The 23318-nt window shown below is 24.5% G+C and overlaps 1 protein-coding gene across 2 annotated transcripts; it reads right to left on the reverse strand.

Moving 5' to 3' along the window:
• Positions 1-13695: 13695 nt before the first annotated feature.
• Positions 13696-23078, reverse strand: LOC132920698 (uncharacterized). Of its 2 annotated transcripts, XM_060983332.1 has the most exons (4): positions 21421-23078; positions 15890-16071; positions 15064-15129; positions 13696-13854 (listed from the first exon to the last, which is right to left on the reverse strand). In XM_060983332.1, the coding sequence occupies exons 1-4, from the start codon at positions 21572-21574 to the stop codon at positions 13696-13698; spliced, it is 561 nt and encodes a 186-aa protein (XP_060839315.1). In that variant the 5' UTR covers positions 21575-23078. The 2 variants fall into 2 exon arrangements, 1 of the variants encoding a protein (XP_060839315.1); XR_009660761.1 differs by lacking the exon at positions 13696-13854 and having other exon boundaries at positions 14510-15129; positions 15783-16071; positions 21421-23041.
• Between the last annotated feature and the right edge of the window lie 240 nt (positions 23079-23318).

Here is a 23318-nt window from a genome sequence, read left to right on the forward strand (position 1 = left end):
CCGCGGCTCCCTGTAGGAGTGTAGTTGGTTATTACTTATTATTAAGGAAGTCCGGAGTTGGGTCCGTAGTAGAAACTAAAAACAAAATTGTTAAATATTTTTTTAATTATTATCATTATTCGTATGGGAGCAGTATATTTGATTTCAAAATCAAAGGAGCCGTGGACTCAAAAATATTGAAAACCACAGTATTATACCATTAGGTACATTTATACATTTTACAATCTTTACAAAATAAAATTTATAAAATTATAAACATAAATACAATTTATTTTTAGCTTACGAATAATCAACAAATTATTACATACATATTTAAGATCCTGACAGAGGTAGGGCTATGGCTCTACTCGACCGGCCAATGTAATATTTTGATTACTCATTTTATTTTGTTCAATTAATAACAACAATTCACAACATATTTGTATGGACAAGACTTTAGAAAATTGAAATGAACAATTACAAATCAGCACTCGAAAACTAGGTTTATTTATCTACGTTGAATTATTATATTCCACAGTAAGATTAGAAAAAATCCTCATGATACATGTGTCTATTGCATCTAGTCTAGATTCTAGATCTAGACCAATATAAAACACTACATTCGTAAATAAAGAGTAGGTATGATACCGATGACAAATTGCGTAAACTTGAATGGTTGAATAAAAATCTAAATTTAATATTCACTACATAAGAAGTATATAAGATATTAATCGGGTTCATATATATTATATATTGATATATAAATTATGATTTATGATACTTTATTGAGCTCATAGGTATAAAATACTAAATACCTACTTCAAAGTTTTTCAATAATTCACAATAACATATACATTTTTTTAGATTATTAATTACTTTATTGATATTTATTATTATTCAATACAAAACTGTTGATATATAGACACTGTTATAGTTTGCATATAGTGACTAGATATTATTTTATTTTTTTTACAATGGAATATATATTCATTGATTCTTTGTCAGTAGCTACATATTTGAAGCAAGTTGGTTATTCAAACATCGATTCCATTTTACAATTGTATTTAAGATGACAAGTATAGTTGACTGTTTAATGAGTATCTTTGTATGATTTTCCGTATAAATTGGAGAAAGTAAATCTTAAGCCTGAAACTATTATGGAATCTGAAAAAAGATAACTTAATTTTATTTTTTGTAAAATAAAAATTATATAAATTATATTAAAACATTTAAAACTATTATTCATATAAAAGTTTTCAGAGCCGCATAAGTTTTCCATCAAAAAGTAATAGTAGACTACGAATTATTATCTATAAATAATAAATATTTATAATTACCAAACAGTATTTATTTATATAAGCTTATAAGTCAGTAGGTATAATTTATAACTTGATAAGTAATAATATAGGTATTGTAAAGATATACTCGCACATCTCAAATGTCAATATGTCATTGTTTTTGCCATAATCATACGCATTTGATGGTAAGAACATTGTCTGTATTTGTATTTTGGTTTTTTACGATAATTTAATTTTTTAGCAAGTATAAACTATATAATATAGCATAAATTAAAAATGCTCATAACAACCTTAAAAACTAAATAATCATGAAAAACCAACTTATAGACACAGACAATGTTTTTACCATCAAGTTTCATAATAAGTCGATTCACTCTAATATTTAAACTAACGGAGCTAAACGTGATCTGCTGAGCGTAAATTTTCTATGTTGCGCACTTGTAAGACGGAGACAACACATCGTAATATGCGGGAGTTGCATCCTCTTAATTGTTTATCTAGATTTGTATGATTTTCCACAGAGCTTGGAAACCCTATGTTAGTTCTGTTAATTCTGAAAAAACATACGTTAAATTTAATTTTATTCAGAATATCGAAATCCAGAATCAATAAAAAATATAAATAAATATTCTTGTGTAGGGCTAGGTGAAGACATTTTAGAAAGGAAGTATTTTTTTGTCGTAAGTTGTTACTCAAATTATAATTTTTAACTATTATATGATTAGAATAAATTCATAAGCTTATAGTTCATAAAGGATTGATTACAATATTTATAAATAATAAATATATAAAATAGACGATAGACAAAGAAAAATACTTGTAGGAGCTTTTTATTTTTTATTTAATATTAGTGATAGGATGTAGAACAAAAAAACTGATTCTGGCCACTTCTGTCCATTACCATCATTGACAGTGCCGGTATTTGATATTTTTTAAATAAAAATTTTTAAACATAAAAAATGGTGGGCAAGTGGCTATCGCTCTGCTGTATAGTAGAGGTTGACTGGTTGAGAGTAGGTCACTAGGTTTGGATGTGTTAAATTTAAATGCAATGACAGGTATCACTGTATACGAAAAACGATTCTGAACGGAGATGGTTTGTCAGTCTAGGTCCTAGGGTATATTATATTATTATTTATTACCTATATTTAAATTTAACATATTTTTTTTTTGATACAAGTAGTTTATTTTTCTCAACTACCGGTGAAAGTTTCAAGTTTCTACGACTTATACTTTTTGAATAACAACAAATATTTTAAATCGTTTTATGATATACCGTTATTTTACGTGATTTCGTAAAAAATTAAATTTTATTTACGCTCATAAAATGTTTTCTATATGACGCCAGAGTTTTTTTTTTACAGTTATTTAAAGAAAAAGTTATAGAGAATCTCGTATTGAGTTTTTTTAACCTTAGGTATAAATCAGTAAATCACAACAATTTTATTAATTTCAACTTCAAAATACTTTGCAAATTTTCACAATTTTGACATATTTCGTGAACATATGAACTTTAAATGCTTATAAACGAAAATGCTTTTAAATCTCTATATTTTATTGTATTGGTGGAAGGTACCAACCACCAAAACATAATTTATATCACCAATTAAACTATATTTATCTATTGACAAAGACTTTTTGTCATTCAAATACCAAACTACCGCCTATAGGTATTTCATATTATATTGTGTTATAAGTTTACTACCTACTGATTACTAAAAACTAATTAATCGCCAAAAAAAATGAATAATCTTGGTGACCATTAAAGCATTAATTAAAGCAACTATTTTGTTGATGATTTGAGCGTGTAGCTGCATACTCTATATAGTCCGTTGCTTCGCATAGGCTTACAAAATACTCCACTTACTTACTATTGTGCTATTTACAGATACCTATAAATGCTCCTCGAACGGCATGTTTTCCATGAAATGACCGCAGGCTAATGTATTGTTTTATAAATTTTACAATAATTTAACAGGGATAAATTCATGAGCTCATAGGCTTGTCACCTGTATGTACAATATGAATATATATATACTCGTAGTTGATTACAATTTATAAATAATAATGTATATGAGTAAAAAGAACAAAAATACACATAATATAATCTACGTGGTGGGAGTAAAATAGTAATTACTATTTTAATACCAACTATAATATTATATGTTTATAATTTATGTAATTAAATAAAATTAACGAAAGAATACTTGTTTGATGTTTCGAGAAGGATTCACATTGTAAATATATATGATGTCTTTGATTTGACAAACACATCATAAGAATGTGCCACCTGTATTCTGTTCCAACTGTTCCAATTTCCATCTATCAAATTACAAAAGTATAAAAATGTTTTCACAAATGTAGACTGACAGCTATATCGCTACTGAACTTCAACTTGCACCTAATTCAAAACAGATGTAAACTGGCGATCCTGTCTGAATTTATCAGTGAGGTTTTAGTCACCAATCCAAAATTATTAGGTGAACCATCTAATCGGTATGAATATTCTCTTTTGAAAGAAAGATTAGCCTTAAAGATCTAGGTACCGAAATAGCTGGGAACAAAAAATCAAGTACTTTGCTGTATACAATGTCATATTCTTACCCCTTTTATTACAATATTGGTCTGTTGCGCCATTGTCCAAATGGTTTTGAAAATCATATCTATAGATGCTTGGCGTTTGCTGACATTGTGGCAGCGCCACGACGGAAGCGTCAGTATGGGCCAATTACAATATTAACTTTAAATATGTTTAAAAATAATACACGTGTAAGGAAATTTTATAATATTATAGCTTAAGAATAGTCATTTTTTAAAATGTTTAATTTTGTATTTTCTGAATAACGGGTTGCAGTTATACATAGCCAACATTATTATTGTAGGTACTTATTTTATTATGATTATTTAAGCTTTTATAGGTAAAAGGTATGAACACAATGTAATTATATAACAATCTAATACATTTTTTTATTTTCTATTATTACAAACATTAATAGAAAATATAAAAATTATAGTATTTAAATTTTTAGTACCTATTTTAATCAATGTAAAAATATTAATATAAAGACTGTTGTTGCTTGTAAATATTTAATATTCATCATTTAATGTTATGACTCATACATATGAGCCAATATTAAATGTCTTTTCAATGATCGTTTGTATTTGTACGATTTTCCGCATAATTCGGGGCAAAAATATGTTGTTCCTATTGATTCTGTAACACGATAAATGCATTGATTTTCCGGTATTGAAAAACTTAGTAATAAATAAAAAATAAAATAACATACAGATTGCAGATAAATATACGTTCTTAATAGCTAGGCGAAGAACTAAGCTAAGCTCATCAAGTTTTCAATCGAATGAACATGCATTATTGGTTATGATCATTATTTAGCAGAAATACTCGTACATTCTTAAATTCGTAACTCAAAGAGCCCATAGCCGCATAAGCCATAGGTATAAGGTATAATACGGTTGATTAAAATCTTATAAATTAATGTATACAAAGGTTAAATAAAAAAAATACCCATAAACATATTTGGCAAGTTTCTTATATTTATTATTGTTCCATTAAAAATAACATAACTTTCAATCTTTATTTAATACAGATTAATTAAAACAAATTATTAAATATAGGACATAGGTACGAGATTATCGCAAGAATACTTGAAGAATCGATTTTGTGTATAACCTGTGGACATGTGGTGTTTCTCAAATTGTTGATCGATATTAGTTTATATAAAAATGTATATTAATATTTTATTAAATTCTTACTAAGAAATATTAAAAATAAGGAAATTTTAATGTTATATATTTATTTTATTTTATTATACTTCAGTAAGTATTTTTAATTGTTTGTAAATACAATCCAATTAGTCCCATATATTATGCTGAAGGTTCTTAATGTTATCATAGTTTGCCGTTGTAAGTATCCAAGTGGGTAGGTACTATTAAACGAAAGTTCAAATGTAATAAAAATATTGTTACAAAGAATATAAGAATTAATTATGTTTTTGAATCACATGTTTTTTCATTGATTCTTTTAATGCAAATTTCCTGTGGCAAATCCAACATTCAAATGTTGGTTCTACTCCACATTTAAATTTAAGGTGTCTCCCGACTGATCTTTTTATTTTGTATGATTTTCCGCAATTATTAGGACAAAAATATCTCAACTGTTTAGTGTCCGAATCTGAAAAAAATTTTTAAAAACATTTTTATTCTTTCATACAGAATTATATAAGATGTTATTAATAACTAAATTTAAAATTTCATTATATAATGTATTATAAATTATGACCAAATTTAGTCCAGGGTAAGCAGAACTTATGCTATTTGTTTCATAATTTTAATTCCATTTAAAGACGTCAGGTCTTCTGCGTAAGTATCTTACATTTTACAAATTTATAGCGAAGTTAATTTTATATTGTTTAAGCTTTAATATTAGGATAAACGAACTTATTATCAAACTTAAAGTTAAAAACATTATCTGTGATTTTCCAACGGTTTTTAAAGTGTTTAGCGAGTTATGAACATTATTAAATTTTAATATTTAACATTCAAATAACTTGATTGAAAATTGAAAAATCCCAAAAAAATGTGCAATAGAGATAATGTTCTTACTTTTTAGACTGAAAATAGGTTATATAAAAAAATATAAAAATTTCCCACAAAAACAACATAAAATTATTACACATACTATCTAGTTCTTGAACACACTTAAGATATGAAGTTTACACAAATAAATTTAACTGAATTTCAAGCATTTAATACACATTACAATCGTATTTTAATTAAAAAATATAAATCTAAACGACATCTCATTGTGTGAATAGCACAGGGCCCTAACCTGCAAGAGTTTGATGAAAACAGTATATCTAATAAAAATGCTGTTGATATGGTATTAAAACTCAACCTATTCTAAATTCATATGTTATTAAATTAACAATAAACAACAAAATACAAAAAATTTCAAATATTCACTGACATTTAAATACAGATATATGATAATAAATATGAGCCAAAGGAAAGAAAGCACATAAATATAAAATTCTACAATTTTTAATTAAAAAAATATACATAAATGCATGAAATATAAATAAAACATTTTTTTAAATTTTAACAAAAATGATCATTTATTGTAAATAAAAATGTATTGATCTCAATATTTAACAAAAGAATACATATCGTTATCTCAACAGAAGATGCTATGGGTATTATTTAAATACTAAATAAATTTAGATTAATTTAATATTTATAAATGTTAACATATTATATTATCCATAATCAAATGTTTATAACAAATATAGTACTCAAATATTTTTCAATAGACTATATGTATTTCTATACCACAATTGTTAAATTCAATATGTCTACCAATAGAAGCTTTTAATTTTGTATAATCTTCCACAGTAGTTGGGACACCAATATGTTAATCTCTCTATACATAAAAAATTGTCTTTAATAACATATTTTTACAATTATGTAAGTATTATAATATTTTCATTTCAATAAAACAGTTTGTGTACAATATACATTACAATATAATATGGGCACGTCGAATAATTCATATATAAGTTTATGGGATGTTTGGTATATTTATTAATTTTTAAAAATAAACATTAATTAATGATATATTTTTTAATAAATATTGTTAATTGAATACATTATATTGTATGTCTAGATACAATAAACATTTTAATACATACATACTTTAGTCTACAGCTCAAAATTATTTTTTCTGAATAAATTTATATCACTAAGAATATCTCTATTAGGTACCTATTTAAAAAGTATTGAATCAGTAAATATAATTGCTTTTTAAAAAAACAAAATTATAGATATATAAACTATAAATATTTTTATAATAAAATCTAGGTTAGTTAGGGAACAATCTTGAGGCAAGATCTACTATAGTTATATAAAAAAATATACTTAATAAATTATCCTGCATTATTTAACTAACTTAAGTCCAAAATTATTTTTCATGTATTTGCAATTATTTTGTGAACACATATTACATGATTTTTCAAGTGGTCTTTTCTTCCAAATGTTCGATAACAAATATTACATATAAATCGCTTGTAACCACATTCATGTTTCAAGTGATGCACTAATCTGGGTTTATGTGAATATCTTCGGCAACAATTTGGACATGTAAACTTATATGAAATGGACAGATTTGATTGTCTTCTGTATTCAGATAGGAGACCTAAATGTTAAACAATTAATTAAAAATGTATACATAACAATACTATACTAAATAATAATAATAATTAATAATAATAATAGTGTGCTGACCGTGTTCATAATGCATTGGAAAGCTAATATTATAGTTATTGATATGATATTATGATATAAAGGAAGTTACCTACATACGTATGTTGTATGTGTATAAATATATGTTTAAATTATATCTATTCTGTGTACATGATGTGCTGGTGATAAAAGATAAGTTGCCTTTTAAAAATAACAGGCTTAAAACAATTATTGATATATATATATATGAGCCACCTTTGAACAATTTAAAAATATTAGGAATAAAAATATAGGTAATAATTAGGATTATAATAATAAATTGTAATAAGGATATTAACAATTTCAGAAAGTAGAATCTGATACGCTATAACTGATATAATTTTATATCTACTAATAATGTTGTTTATTTCATTGAATGGTTAACATTAAATAGTTGAGTATGATATCCAATAGATTTTATTCTATTTAATACCATACAAATATATAATTATTATCATTATTATATTATATAAAAAAGAACAACATTATTCTACAATTATTTCATTACTTGTAAAAATGTAATGACTAATGAAACAAAATAACAATACGATGACATTAAAATCAAGTGTATTCTGAAGTAGCTAGGTTAAAGAAAAGAGTAAAGAATTATATTTTCAATAATTTATTAGATTATAAATAAATGCAACATTATCCAAAAAAATTTGATACTTAATGAAACACAATAGGAAATATTAATGAAAATAAACATAACATATAACATATTAAGCAATTTTCACATATAAATTAGTATATTTATTTACTTAAAATAATATATATTTGAAAAATGAATTAGTTTAGGTTTTTGGGGGTTATTAATATACTTATAAGTATAGGTAGTTAGGATTACATAAAATTACGTATATAATAAAAATATGATAGAATTTATAATTATCAATCATATTGTATCACACAAATAACTATGAATGATACCAAGGTGACTTTTTAAAGTGCCCTTTTGGCTAAATTTCTTATTGCATAGCCAACATTCAAATTGCTTGCGACCACCACATTCATAATTCACATGATTGAAGTAACTACCTTTGGACTTGTAGATTTTGTTACATGATTTATTTGGGCATGTGTAATTGCTAGTTTTTTTTGATTTAGATCCTAAAAAAATATATTGGAATTAATAAAAATAATTTTCTATTTACAATTTTTATTTAATGTTAAATAAAATATATATACCACACAGAGATATAAAAGTGAAAAGAAATATAATTGAAAATAATATATTTTATTATACAGGGATATGTATGTATAGTGAAAGAAACCAATTATTTTATTATTTATTCTTAAAATATTAAATATTTATATTCACTGCGAATACATAAAAATAATTACACTTATATTATGATCATATGCAATTTTTAACTTAAACACATAACAGCAGTACAAGAAGGCATTGGAAAAGGATATAAATCAGGTATAATGATAATATTATTAATACTTATATTTAGACAATACCACATCAGAAATAAACAATTCATAAATTAAAAACCAACCACAATAATGATTACTTAAAAATAAAATAAAAACATGAACAGTAAACTATGGGCCACAATGCAATATTAATTTTCACCGGTTTACCTAAAAAATTATTAAAATATAATAAAACAACATTATTTATTCTAAAAAAGGTAGAGTGTAGACGTTATTTTATTGTCTCCTTTGATGCTTTGCCTCTTCTTATCAGTAATATAATACTTACAACTTAAAATATGTATCAGATATTCTAGTTTATACAATTCAGGTGATATGAAAAATAAGATTAAAATATAATTGTAATATTAGAAACATATAAATATTTTTGTTTCTTAACATAATATGTATTAAATTTTATTTTATTTCATCCAATAACTTTATGGATTATAGCTAAATGATTTTTCAAAGTGACTTTTTGTGCAAAATTTTTATAACATATATGACATTGAAATCGTCTTTGTCCTCCACATTCAAATTTTAGATGATTATTTAAGCTTGTCTTCAATTTATATACACGATTGCATGATATAGTAGGACAATTATAATATTGAATCGTTTCTGGAAAAAAATATTTACAGTAGGTTTGTCATTTTGTTACTTTATAAACAAATTAAACTTTATCTATGCATCTAAACTGTTTAATATACATACTATATGTCTATATAATTATAAAAAAAGCAGAATACTAAAAATAAATAATAATATATAATATATAGGGCTCGGAAATTGATGCATTTTACATTTTTTTTTTTTGGAACTTTTTAGACGATGCTCTCCTGGCCACAAATGTGTTTTATTAGCATGTGAATCTGAACAACTAATTTTTATTTTGCATTTTTTTGTGTTTATTACTATTTAAGTCATTTTTTGACATTTTTAGGTCATTTTCCCACATTTTTAGTCATTTTTACTTAGTTCATATTAGTTCACTTCTTATCATTATGCCGATAACTTACTTAGAACTTTGAAATTACCACGGACTAAGATTAGTACCTATCCAATTTTATCTTACCGATTACAGTCGTTGTTGTCGTGTTGTATTGAATATTATTAATTTTTTGTAATTTTTATGTCATATTTTGAGTAATTTGTAAGCTTTGATAAATGTATATAGTATTTAATAGTAAAATAAAGTACAATTTAAAAAAAAATTTATTTGTATTTTTTTAAGGTAATTTTTTATTGTTTTTAAGGTCATCAACTTCAGAGCCCTAATAATATATCTAATTACGTAAATAACTCACACATAAATTATTATTATTTTTCTTTTTTTTTTTAAATGTTTTATACCTACTTAGAATAATTTATTCTGTTCTATAAAAAAATAGATTATTAATGATAAAATTTCATGGATTGATTTTATTTGCAGAAACTATAGATAAAAATTAAGCAAATATTAAATGAATATAATAAACATATTATTAACATCTTTAATCTGAATATATCACTTTCATAATATTATTTTATTATACAGCTAATGGTAATAGTTTTAGTTTACAGTATAAAAATTATAGTTATTTGATTTGGATATTAACTCTTTTTAAATTTTATTCAATAAATATAATTTTAAAATGTATTATACCTACACATACAATCATAAATATTTATATAGAGTAACTTAACAGTAATAGTATGCTTATGATTTGAAATAGATATTAGATATTATAGTTTATACTTTAAGATTAAAATAATATAATCATAATGTTGGAAACATAAAAATAATTTTGTTTCTTGACATAATATGTATTTAATTAAATGCAATAAATTTATGAATCATAGCTAAATGAGATTTCCAAGTGACTTTTTGTGCAAAATTTTTATAACATAAATGACATTGAAATTGTCTTTGTCCTCCACATTCAAATTTTAGATGTTTATTTAAGCTCTTCTTATATTTATAAACACGGTTGCATGATATGGAGGGACAATGATAAAATTGATTCACTCCTGAAAAAAAAAAGAATTAAATTAATACTTATACAGTACTTTATTTTATAACTTTGTAAATAGTCACTACTAATAGGGTACAGTATGCTATAATAAATGTTTTTCAGATATACAAAATATTAAAATTAATAAACCAAAGCACAGTAAAATGATTTTATACTAGTTATAGTAACTTGAGATGAATCACTTTGATTAAAATACTTATTTAATACTTAGCAATTGGAACTCTTTTTAATAATTATAACATAATTAAAATAACAATAAAAAAAATAATACACGGTAATTGGTACTCTTATAAAAGAATTAGTTTGTAATTTAGCACTTACATTTTTATTAATTTAAATTAAATATTACATATTTATATAGATATTGTATGAAATAAATAATAATTTCTAACCTTAAGTTTAATCCATTTTTAATAGCAAATTTTTAATTCACAATAACAAACTTTAAGTAGTATTATTCATGATATAGAAGCTAGATTTTCCACAAAGCACAAATTAGTGGTTACACATTGTTACATGTATAAATCAGTAAATGTGTATCAGCTGATTTAAAAGTAATCAGTTCAACTCAACTATAGCACTATATATCTTCTTATAATATTATGTTTTTATTTTTTTATTATTATTATACTATTTTTTTTAGACATTATGATCCAATAAAATTATATATATTAATATATTATAGTTTAATTTGATCAAAATTTTAACATTATATTCTAAAAATATACAAATAAAAAATGTATATGATTTTTACAGTATTGCACATACATTGATAATAATTAGTTAAATATACTAAAAAATAATATCTACTTTAGTTATATATATATATATATATTACACTTATATATTAATTTACTTAATAAGACATTTATGTATAGTAGCTGCATGTCCTTGCATAGCTGATTTTTGTTTAAAAGCCTTTGAACAGCATGGACAATTGAATTTACGTAAATCTCCACATTCATATTTCACATGTCGGTTTAAAGTGTTAGAAAATTTATAACTTTTACCACAATTGTTAGGACAAAAGTAACGAGTTTTCTTTGATTGATCATAATCATACCCTGAAAACCAAATTTGAATTAAACTTAAATTAAATATTTATAATAAATAGATTTTCAATGTTTTGAATAGTTTTTACTAATGTACAATATCACAATTTTATATATTATTTGTAATTGTATTTGCATTATCAGAAATCATTTAAGCAGAACCTACTTTATTAATTATCCTAATATAGAAAAATCTAATTTAACAGACATTTCTCCATTTCTTTCAAATTTCAATGGACAAAATAATTAAGTCCTGAAAAAAAGATATTTTAATGTATTATAACTTATCTATAACAGATAGTAATATTTCTACTCAATATCTTGATATCAGAAAACAGCCTTAGTTTAAATTTAAATATATTTGTATAAAAATATTCAAAATTTGTCATAACATGTCAGCCACAACAATATATTATTATCACATTTCAACTATTTTTAGTTAATAGTGCTGACAACATTATTACATATTTAGATATTCTAATACCTAATAGTAAATTAATGGTGTTTTACTATTATATTTTAATATTACATTTTATACATGAAAATTTATAATTTATATTAATATGACACTATCGAGGGCCTAGCAAGCGATTACCACTTTGCCTCCCTTGCCAGTCCTAAAACCTTGACTGCTACTAAAATTTGTAATTATTATTATGAAAGGTAGTAAGTAAAGTATAAACAATTTGATTAAATAAATTCAAATAAATTTAATACTTAAATTAACTGAGTAATTTCTCATATCAGCTTAATTAATCTTGTTTTACCATATATTGTTATAGAAATATTTAATTTTAAAAACCTTAATCTCACAAAATTAAAGTTAGATGTCTTTTTATACTGTAAATTTGTCCACTACTTGATTACTTTAAATGCAATCCTTTAGAGTTTAGATTGATTGATAACATAGCTAATCCATATATACTTTTTAAAGATAACATTGCATTATTCAATTTTTAAAGCAGTTTTTGTCATTTGTCAACAATATTTTGCAATACTTCAGTAATTATGAATAGCACTAGAAAAAAAATAGAAAAATAAGCCATTGGGTATAGTAAGTTTAATAAATACATTTTTTTGAATGTGGTACAGTGATAATGTATGAGCAAATCGAGATCAGTTTATTTTAGTACAATAGATAAATAAATGAATTAACTGTGAGTTCAATAAGCTAAACTACTATGTAAAAGAACAACAATTCACTAATCACTGTAGCTTTTGTTTTAATTCAATTTTATTATATATATTTTTTAGAATAATTTCAAAATGAAATCGCTTATTATAAACAATATAAATGATAAATGATAATATTTTTGAAGGTTTGACGTAGGTAGCAGTTTTATATTTTATTATTACTTGATTTTTTTGGACAAATTAATGTTTTATTATTCTATATAATTTTTAAAATAGGTGATTTAACTCAAAACTAAAAAAAACATAAAAAAAATTAATTTATATGATTACATTTTCTTTTTTGTGCATAGACTAGAGGAAAATCAACAGTATGTTAACATCTTTTTATATATAATGATTTTAAATTATAGTGTTTCATACTCAACTATATTTAAAAAAAAAAAAAAAAATATAATAACAATTAAGATATAACTTGATGTATTAATGCTAAGTGTGACTTCAGATTAGTGTTCTGTGAAAATTTTCTACTGCACAGTTCACAAGAAAATGTTCTTTTACCGCCACATTCATAAAATATATGCCGCTTAAGAGTGTACTTATTCTTGTATGATTTACCACATTCATTTGGACATTTAAATCTTTGACCAGCATAAAAATCTGCAAAGAATAGATTAGTGTTTTTAGTGTTTAAATTATTAACCCACATATATATTAATTATAATATATATCATATTTAATAATAGACTAAATAAAAAAAAATCAAGTATTATATTATAATTAGTATTGATAAATAGGGTTCAGATTTTGAAGCAATAAAAAAAATAAAAAAAGCACTGGATGTGAATAAAACAACAAAACAAAAAGGCATTTATAAGGAGAAAAATAATGCAATATGTAATTTGTTTTATCTTAAATAGAAAAAAAATAATATGGAACAATTCTTTTCATAATATATTATAATTTGGTTTCAAATCCAAACCCTAGTAATGAAAAACAAATATATAACTAATTAACAAATTAACTTATTAAAACAATTTAATTTTTTAATAATTTGCTTTAAATAATAATAAAATAATTAAAGAAAACACTGATAAATGCAATAATAAATATTTGCAATTAGGTTTCATCTTATCTTTAAAAGATATTCAATAACAAAATTATGTTTAATTTTTTAAGTTATACCTCTATGGCACTATGTAATTAAGTTTATTTTTAATAAATAAATAACATCACTGACACAAAATTTTAAAATGTAACAATGTAACAATCTCAAAATGTTTCTTAAATACTCTATCTGAAGATATAATATTATGTACATATTATAAACAAACAATCTATACTCTACTTAATAATTAAAATATAATCAGTTAATCTAAATAAATAAATAAGAAATGGTAAAAAATAACAGTTGATTAGTCATAGTAAATTAATGATAAACTTTAAATTATTTATAATGTTAACAGTATAATATATGTAAGTAATATTATAATACTATATTTTTAAATCAGCACCATAAATCCTAAGTGCGATTTTTTATAAATTAAAATAGGATTTTGAATCTAAAACTATACAAATCTAAACATGGATATTATTCATTTCCAAAGTATCAAGTTATAAATACATTTTGGGAGATTTATTTATATTCATAATTTTTAAATTTCTATAGTATATAATAATTTTTGAATATTTTTATAAAAAATTGTTTTAGTGTATCAAATACTTAAACATATTCAATGATTTTATGAATTAAAAGAACATGTCTTTTCATGTTTGTTTTTACTGTAAAACGTCTTGGACAATATATACATTTAAACTTAGGATCAATACCACATTCATATGTTATGTGTCTCTTTAAACTTGATTTACGTTTTTTCCCTGTATAATATCGACCACAATTGTTCTGACAGTATAGAGGATCTGGTAACATATGTTCTGAAAATATAAACGATAAATTAGATAAAAAATTTAAGATATATTTTCAATTTTAAGCAAATACATACATACATACATACATACATACATACATACATATTCATTTGTAAGACAATTTATGTAAATAGTTACAAAAATAATAAAATACATTTTTTGTAAATATTATGATATATTACTGAATACTGATATAATATTATAGAATATAACAAGCAAATACAATGCTAAAATACTATAAGACTAAAGGTTTATCAGAATTTGCTTTACATTTCAGTGAATATCAGAATTATTTATTAGCCTCTTAACTATTTTATTATGAAAAAGAATAGAATAACAGTTTATTTAATTTAATCCAATAAATTAATCAGTATCTTTATTTTATTATTTATGTCTAAACATAGAAAAATGTATATAATACTGCAGCATTTTTGGAAAAATATCAACATTTAGAAAAGTAAAACTTAAAATGTAACATTAAAACATGGTAAAACTTTATCAATTTAATAATTATGATATTAACCAGATTATATTTATAATAAGAAACAATTTTATAAAAAATATATGTTAATATTGTATACATTTTTAAATTTTTTTTTTAAAAGCAACAGCACTATTTATAAGGCCAAAAAGTGCATTATCTAAAAATTTAAACATACTTATATATTTGTTGGAAACTTCAACACAGTATTATACAGTTTTATACACAGTATACTGAAATATTGATTTAATATTAACTCCTATTAATAAAGTGAATGTTTAATGCATGTCTTTTCATACTGCCCTTATCAGTAAATCGTTTTAGACACACAGGGCACTTAAATTGAGGATCAACTCCGCATTCATAAATAAGATGTCTTCTGAGACTAGATTTTCGAAATTTGCCTCTGTATGATCTGCCACACATATTTGGACATTCAGTTGGATCTAATGAAAAATCTATGAATTCTGAAAAAAAAATATTGTGTTCTTAAATCTCAATAAAATAAATGTTTCAAATATGCTAAACTATAAAAGAATTATTTTTGCATTACATAATTAGAAATAAAGCATGCTCATTCTCATTTTTTCTTTAATAATAAATTGATTCAAATTTAATTTGGGAGTCCTTAAATTAACTTAAGAAACATATTTTCAAGTATACTTTTACACCAGTTAAGGATTATTCTGTAGCAAAACCAACTTATTTTAAATGATAATTATATTTTATTCCAATATGTTGTTTAGCAGATGATATTTTTGAAATGTTGATACAAATATTAATTTAAACATTTTAAATCCAAATGAGTAGCTACTGAAATACTAACTATAAGCAATTGATGCATATTATGAATTATGATAAATACGAGGATAAATATAAGATGCACATCAATCAAAATGACATAAAAATAGACATCATATAATAACAATAATTAGTCAATAGGCTAACCTAGGCAGGCCCCTTAAATAATATACTTGTGTTAGCTATTGAATAATTATTAAAATTGGTGTAAGAAATTAAAGTTTGTAATAAATAATAAGATGTTATTAATACATTTTGACAACAAGAATTGGTCTTAATATTATCACAGGTTTGTTCATTGGTTTTTGAAGTTAATTTTTTATTAAGTATACATTGCTTACTTATGGAGTATAATAGGGAAATTGGAAAAAGGCATAGGTAAATGAAAGCCGAATACTAAGTATAATTGTTACTATTGATTTAGCTCTAAAATATCATACATTACTATAAGTTTAAATTTGTTTTACATTTGAATATTAAAATAATTATTTTATTATACTACATTATTAATTATAAGTGGTAAAACAGAATTCTGATTTAGACGTTAAATGTGTTTACGAACAAAATCGTATTATTTTCGAAGCGTGCTATAATTGCTATGAACAGTGGTGTATTGGTAAATAATATATTTATGGGTAACCTCACTAATAAAATGTGTATATTAAAAAAAATTTTCTCGCTCAGCTCCAATTTTTTTAAGTTAGCCCCTTATGTCATATATGTTTATAACTTCTAAAAATTATAATCTATAATTGCGTACAACCATATTTAATGACTACACGAATCAGTGGCGTATATAGGTTTTTATTTCGGAGGGGGTAGATTATATATTTGGATTATTTTGGGGGAAAAGGAGGGAGGAGACACACTATAATACTATACATTTATAATTGTGTTTTTCATTTCGGGGGGGGGGGGGGGGAGCACTGACACGAATTACGTTTTAACGTAAAAAAATTATTTTACTTCCATTTTAGACAGACTGTCAATAGCAAATTATGACTATCGGTAGTTTAAAAATATCGGTTTTTGTCGTTGTTATGCAATTAGAAGTAAGTAAAATGAAAATGTTTTACGTTTAAATCACGAGAGTGTAATATAATATTTAAAAATAAAAAAAGTTAAAAATATAAAATTAAAAAACTGGTAAAAACTAGAGTGGAAAACCTAACCTTTTTTTTTATTCTTGACTTAAACCAACTGTTTGAATTTTCCTCCACCAACTTTGACCTCAATGAAATCTGTATTCTTTCATTCGAACCGATGGCCACACGATTAATAATGATAAGTGAATTTCTTTTTCAAAATCGCAAATATTATTTTATGTGAAAAATTGATATTATTTTTTAGAAATTCAAATTTGAGATATGTAAATGCTTTAGTATAAGTCACTTGAAAGTAAAAAACTGTGTAAGCAATTTTGGTCAACTTTTAAAAGTTTCATCCACAAATTTTGAATCAACTTTACTAGACATTTTAAAAAAGGGATGCAGTTCGTGTACCCCATTTATCAACTGCTTTTATTTCGAGACGCAATTCATGTATAGCCGTAGGAACTTACGATTACCCAGTGGGACTGATCTGCGTATATGTTGAATGTTAGGTGTCGAGTGGGTCATTATTATGGGTATTAAATTTAAGCGAAAATGGTCTGGCATCCTATAATATCACAAACTATATTTCATGATATTACAACCAATCGCGTAATATGAATAAACGATAGTACTACAATATTGACCATTACAGTAATAACGATGTTGTAAATTATATTACATAATTTGTATGATATACATAATTCGTTGTTTTAAGAAATAACTATAAGAGCCACATTTATAGATCCAAAAACGGGAGTCCATAACCGGGCACATCGAATTTTTATATATATCATCAAAATTCAAAGGATTTAATTATCGATGATTTTTTAAATTACATGAAAGCAACTTTTTGTGACTAATTACATACCTATTTATATAGTAATAATAATACAATTTTGTCTCATAATAACCTTTTCTTTAAATACATTTTTATAAATTATTTATTAGTATTTTTTCTCTTTAATAATAATATTTTAAGCAACATGCTTTCGCTTTTATATAAATTGATATTTAATAGAATTATATAATGTGTATAAACGGTGTTTTTTTATTATTATTAAAAAAATCATGCATAATACTACAAAATAGATATTGCATTAATAAATTTTGACATATCTCCTTTAAGCTTAGCTTGTGTTGGAGATATGGACTAGGAGGGAGTTATAAATTTCTAATTAATAGTTAAATATTAAAATAAAAAATATAATAAACAAATATATAAATAATGTGTATAAGTATTTTTTAGAGATCTCTTATAATAACAATGACCTAAAAAAAAACGAAAATTAGGGTACATCGCTTACGAGTCCGTTTTCTTTTCCGTTATACCATAATTATAAATACGTTATACTATTTACATTTTTTAAAAAGATTCTTTAACCTTAAATAGCTTTTTTATGCGCTAAAAGTTTTTGTATATCAGTTCATAGGAAAATATTCATGGTTATCAGACCAGAATTAGGCCGGCGAGCGATCAGTACAATTTCAGTGGGCCTTTCAAAATATTAGCCGGTTATGAGTGTTTGTTAATTTTATTTTTTAGTGATCATGATAAACTATAGTACAAATATACTCTAAGAAAACATACTTTAATTGAAGTTCTAGCTATAATTATAAGGGTTAAAAATCTTAAAATTTTATAGGCTCGATACCTATCTTGCCTATCTAACGCTGACGGTAATATAATTGCAATGATACTGGTACTAGTGGTACTTATACTTATTATTACTCGTATACAAATTGTTCCTTCTACCTTATTAAATATTATTTCAGACTATTTAGCGTTTTATATCAATTTAAAAAGCTGTAATACATGACAATATTTATAATACTTAAAATATTAAATATAAAGTTTATCATTTAATTTTTATTTATAGCCCTCGCGCCCCCTCGCGGCCTCGCCTATAGGTCTTATATCCACCCCTATGTAATATGTAGTATGTACGACTGCATCCGAATTGTTTCCTGAAAAAAACTTTCAAAAAACGGGTAGTATAATCTAAAACTCCAGATTGAAATATATGTAAAATTGTGAAGTACAGAAAAACAGAAAAATCTTAAATCTAAAAATGAGGAAATATACATAAAAACAGAAATGGACAAATATAAAAATAATGAAATAAATAGATTACCTATATGGTTTATAAAAAATGTTTGTTATACATTTTTATCTGAATAATATACAATACTTACGAAGAAAAAAAATATAAAAATAAGTGGCAAAAAATGATTATTTTTAACCTGCATAATATTATGTGGACAGTCCTAAGTCTGTATAAAATGAGGAGGGAAACTGAAAATGCTTTGACCCGTCACCCGGGAACCAACTAGGATATACCCTTCGTAACAACCAGGGAACCAATTCAGATACATCCTTTTTAACAAACTGGGAACCAATCCAGACGTTTCGGATTCAGACGTTGTTTACTGTATTTTTAATTTATTTTAAAGCTTAGGTTATTTTATTTACAAAGGATTAATTTATATTTTTATTGTGTTTAACTACTTTAACTGATTAAGAATAGGAAATAATTGTTTAAATTGGTTTACGAAAAATCAAAGTTTTGTGGTTCTATTAAACTTCTATCTGTTTATTCTTATTTTAATAAATTAAAAAGCAAATTTAGATAAATATCAATAAATTACGAATGATGAATTATAGATTAATAATTAAAAAAACAAGTTATTTCAAGTCCACACTAAAATTATTTTATTTGCTTTACCTATATTATAACATTTTATAAAAATAAAACTTTTGTTATATCCTGTTATAGGTAGATATAGGTATAATAACTAAAGGATGTTACAAGTATTTTCGTCCTAAACCACGTAAATCAAGAATTATTTCTGATATTTTACCAATTTATTATCCCTAACCAGTGACTTAGGTATATATATATATGTTAAGGTGTATGACCGCAGTAGGCAAATGTTGACAGTCACCAGTGTATGTCGAATTTAACCAAAAATCGTAGTGAATGTTGACAAATGTTGACCAGTGACCACACATGAAGCACGATGTAAATCACTATACTAAAAGGTATTTTCTTATTATTTTATAGAATTAAGACGTTATTGTCCAGTCACAATATTCGTTGGAAACGTTTTAACGTTAGTATAATGTTATGGCATGAGATAATCCGAATGGTATTATGGATAAACTAATCGTCCGTTGAAACTAAAACTATTCATTATGTAAACAACGAAGAACTACTCGAAGTTCATATAAAAACTGGTCATAGAGGGCGAACCAGAATGATGAACGAATTGTGGAACCAATTCAAAAATACCTATATTGTAAAAAAATATAATACAAACAAATGTAACTGTATAAGAATGGGGGAATACTCTGTAACAGTAAATACCACGATAGTTAACCGTGTTGTAATAAATATAACTTAAAAAATTAATTTGTTAAACTACTAGTATATTTATTTATGAATTCATTACCTATATATTTGATTATATATATCAAATATATATTATGTATCATGTATGTCAGGCATGTCAACATTCAGTAAATAACTATTAACTATTGCGTTTATCAACAAACACTGGTAAAAGTCTACATTCTGAGATATTTGTAAAAATTGATAACATTCACTAAAATGATCGGTAAATGTCAACATACACCGGTGACTGTCAACATTCACTGCCATACACATATATAATATGTAGGACGTAGGTACAATATAGATTATAGACCCATTATAAATTATAACTGTATATACTAAGTACGGTACCTACCTATTATCATTGATTATAGAATAGCCTATTCTATAATCAATGCTATTATACCTACAAAGGATGTATGAATAAAGCTATATATTCATACGAGGGGTCTGTCAATAATATTATGTATAAAATATATTTAAATATTTGTAAAGCTCACTAAAGCATAGTGACTTCTGTGCGTCTTACCTTGACGCGCCGCCTTCGGGAAACAGGTGAAGCGTTTCGTCGGACCAGATGAGCAAAAATAGTAAATACAAGACATTAGATTCTTGTCTAACCAAAAATCATCCGTTGGCACTGCAAATTGCACAATAATTATTAATTGTTTATTATTACACATACGCGATGGGTATATGCTATCGAAATAACGGTTTGTTCGATCAAAATCAGGCTGCGCGCCGGCGTATGTCACAGAATAGAAAAAACATTATATTTAAAATTTAATATATTCTAGTAAAATTCTACACATGAAGGCTAGAGACATCTCTAGGCCTCATGATTTTACCATTCATCAATCAGAATGATGAAATGTATTCATTATACTATGGCCGCGCTGGTACAAGGTCGTCTGAAATAGCGTTTAGAACTTCACGTCGTATTTTATCAACGTAATGTATTCGCGTATGAGTAATATTACTCTATGGTTCGCACCGGCGCGCGGCGACCGTAAAGTTGTAGCCGAAACCATGGTACAGGTATCTATCGGAATTCGGAAGATTCGATGGTATGGATTTTGTCCCGCGTAGGCGCGTCATACTTTCGGAACATAATAGTTGCGAAAATATAATAATGTATTACCTAATTGTAGACGTATAGAATTAAACAATCTTATATCATTAACAAATTCATAGTACAGTAAAACCTCGATAAGACTTCGGTAAAATGGAAATCCTGGTAATACGAAAAATTTCTTTTGTGCTTTTTTTCAAATTTCATTTTTTTGAACCCCGTCAAAACGGAAATCCTGTTAACACGGAAAAATTGCCTTGTCCCAAGTGATTCTGTCTAATCGAGGTTTTACTTATTAAAAATTAATAAAAATTTATGCATAAAAATTCCCGTTTTCCGTTACTTTTTCAGGGTTCTTCCTGACGCTTTTGAAAACTACTGGACATTTTAATTTTAACCTCTCGAAGTATCAACTAGATTCAATTTTCTTTTCAAAGAGGGGCTGAAGTCAAAAATCAAAAAACTATTACTACTCCAAAACGTGATGACAAGACACAAAAAAAAAACACACACACATCATTGTAAAATCAATACATACATCATTCCGTTCAGAATCTAAAAATGTCCGATAGATGGCAAAACATAATTTGTTTTGGCATTGAAATCATCACCACTAATAACTATTTTCAGATTCCAATAAATATTACATAATACATTTTTCAGGTTTTGTAGATTAAGCTGTTTTTATTGTATGCGCCTCCTAGGTATATATGATCGTATATTAAATTTATAAAAATAAAAAGTAACCGCAAACGCTTATTGCTTATAAATTATAATTATATACCATACAGAACTACAATCATTAAGTATAAACTTATTATTTTTTAATGACTTTGTGGACCAAAATTTGGTGTATCTTAAGATCATATTTTTGTGCAATACATTTCCAACAATAAATACATTCGATTTATTTTTGGTATGCTACATTTAATATTCGTAATTGATGAGTCTGTTAAGATTTCTTCTTCTTCCTGCTCTTTTGTAGCAGCGACCACATTTGTTTGGACAATATTAAACTGGATCAGAAAATCGGTAGCTTAAAAATTTAATGAATCTATGTAATACATATATATTATATGTATTAATCGTATAAAGCGAATTTAGAAAATTACATTATCAAAGTTTTATGTTGTTTGTATGTTAAATTGTTAACACATAACATAAGGAAGATTAAGCATAAAACACTCAAATATAAACATACAATATACATACAAGTATACAACATTGATTTATCAGGTACTTATTAATTTTGTTAGTTGATATAGATAACATATTTTATATTTATAAAAATAAGATAAATACAATATACCTAAAAAATAAAGATCATTTAATACACTAGTCATTATAACATGTAC

Source organism: Rhopalosiphum padi, chromosome 2 (genome assembly GCF_020882245.1).
Source record: "Rhopalosiphum padi isolate XX-2018 chromosome 2, ASM2088224v1, whole genome shotgun sequence".
NCBI lineage: Eukaryota > Metazoa > Arthropoda > Insecta > Hemiptera > Aphididae > Rhopalosiphum > Rhopalosiphum padi.

What these genes read in the sequence shown, in the direction of transcription:
- LOC132920698 (XM_060983332.1), bottom strand. Translation starts at nt 21,574, where the DNA reads ATGTGTAATAATAAACAATTAATAATTATTGTGCAATTTGCAGTGCCA. An exon ending in AGGGCAGTATGAAAAGACAT is followed by an intron (nt 15,130 to 15,889) that starts GCATTAAACATT and finishes TTATATTTTCAG; the next exon opens with AACATATGTTACCAGATCCT. An exon ending in ATATTATACAGGGAAAAAAC is followed by an intron (nt 13,855 to 15,063) that starts GTAAATCAAGTT and finishes TATTCTTTGCAG; the next exon opens with ATTTTTATGCTGGTCAAAGA.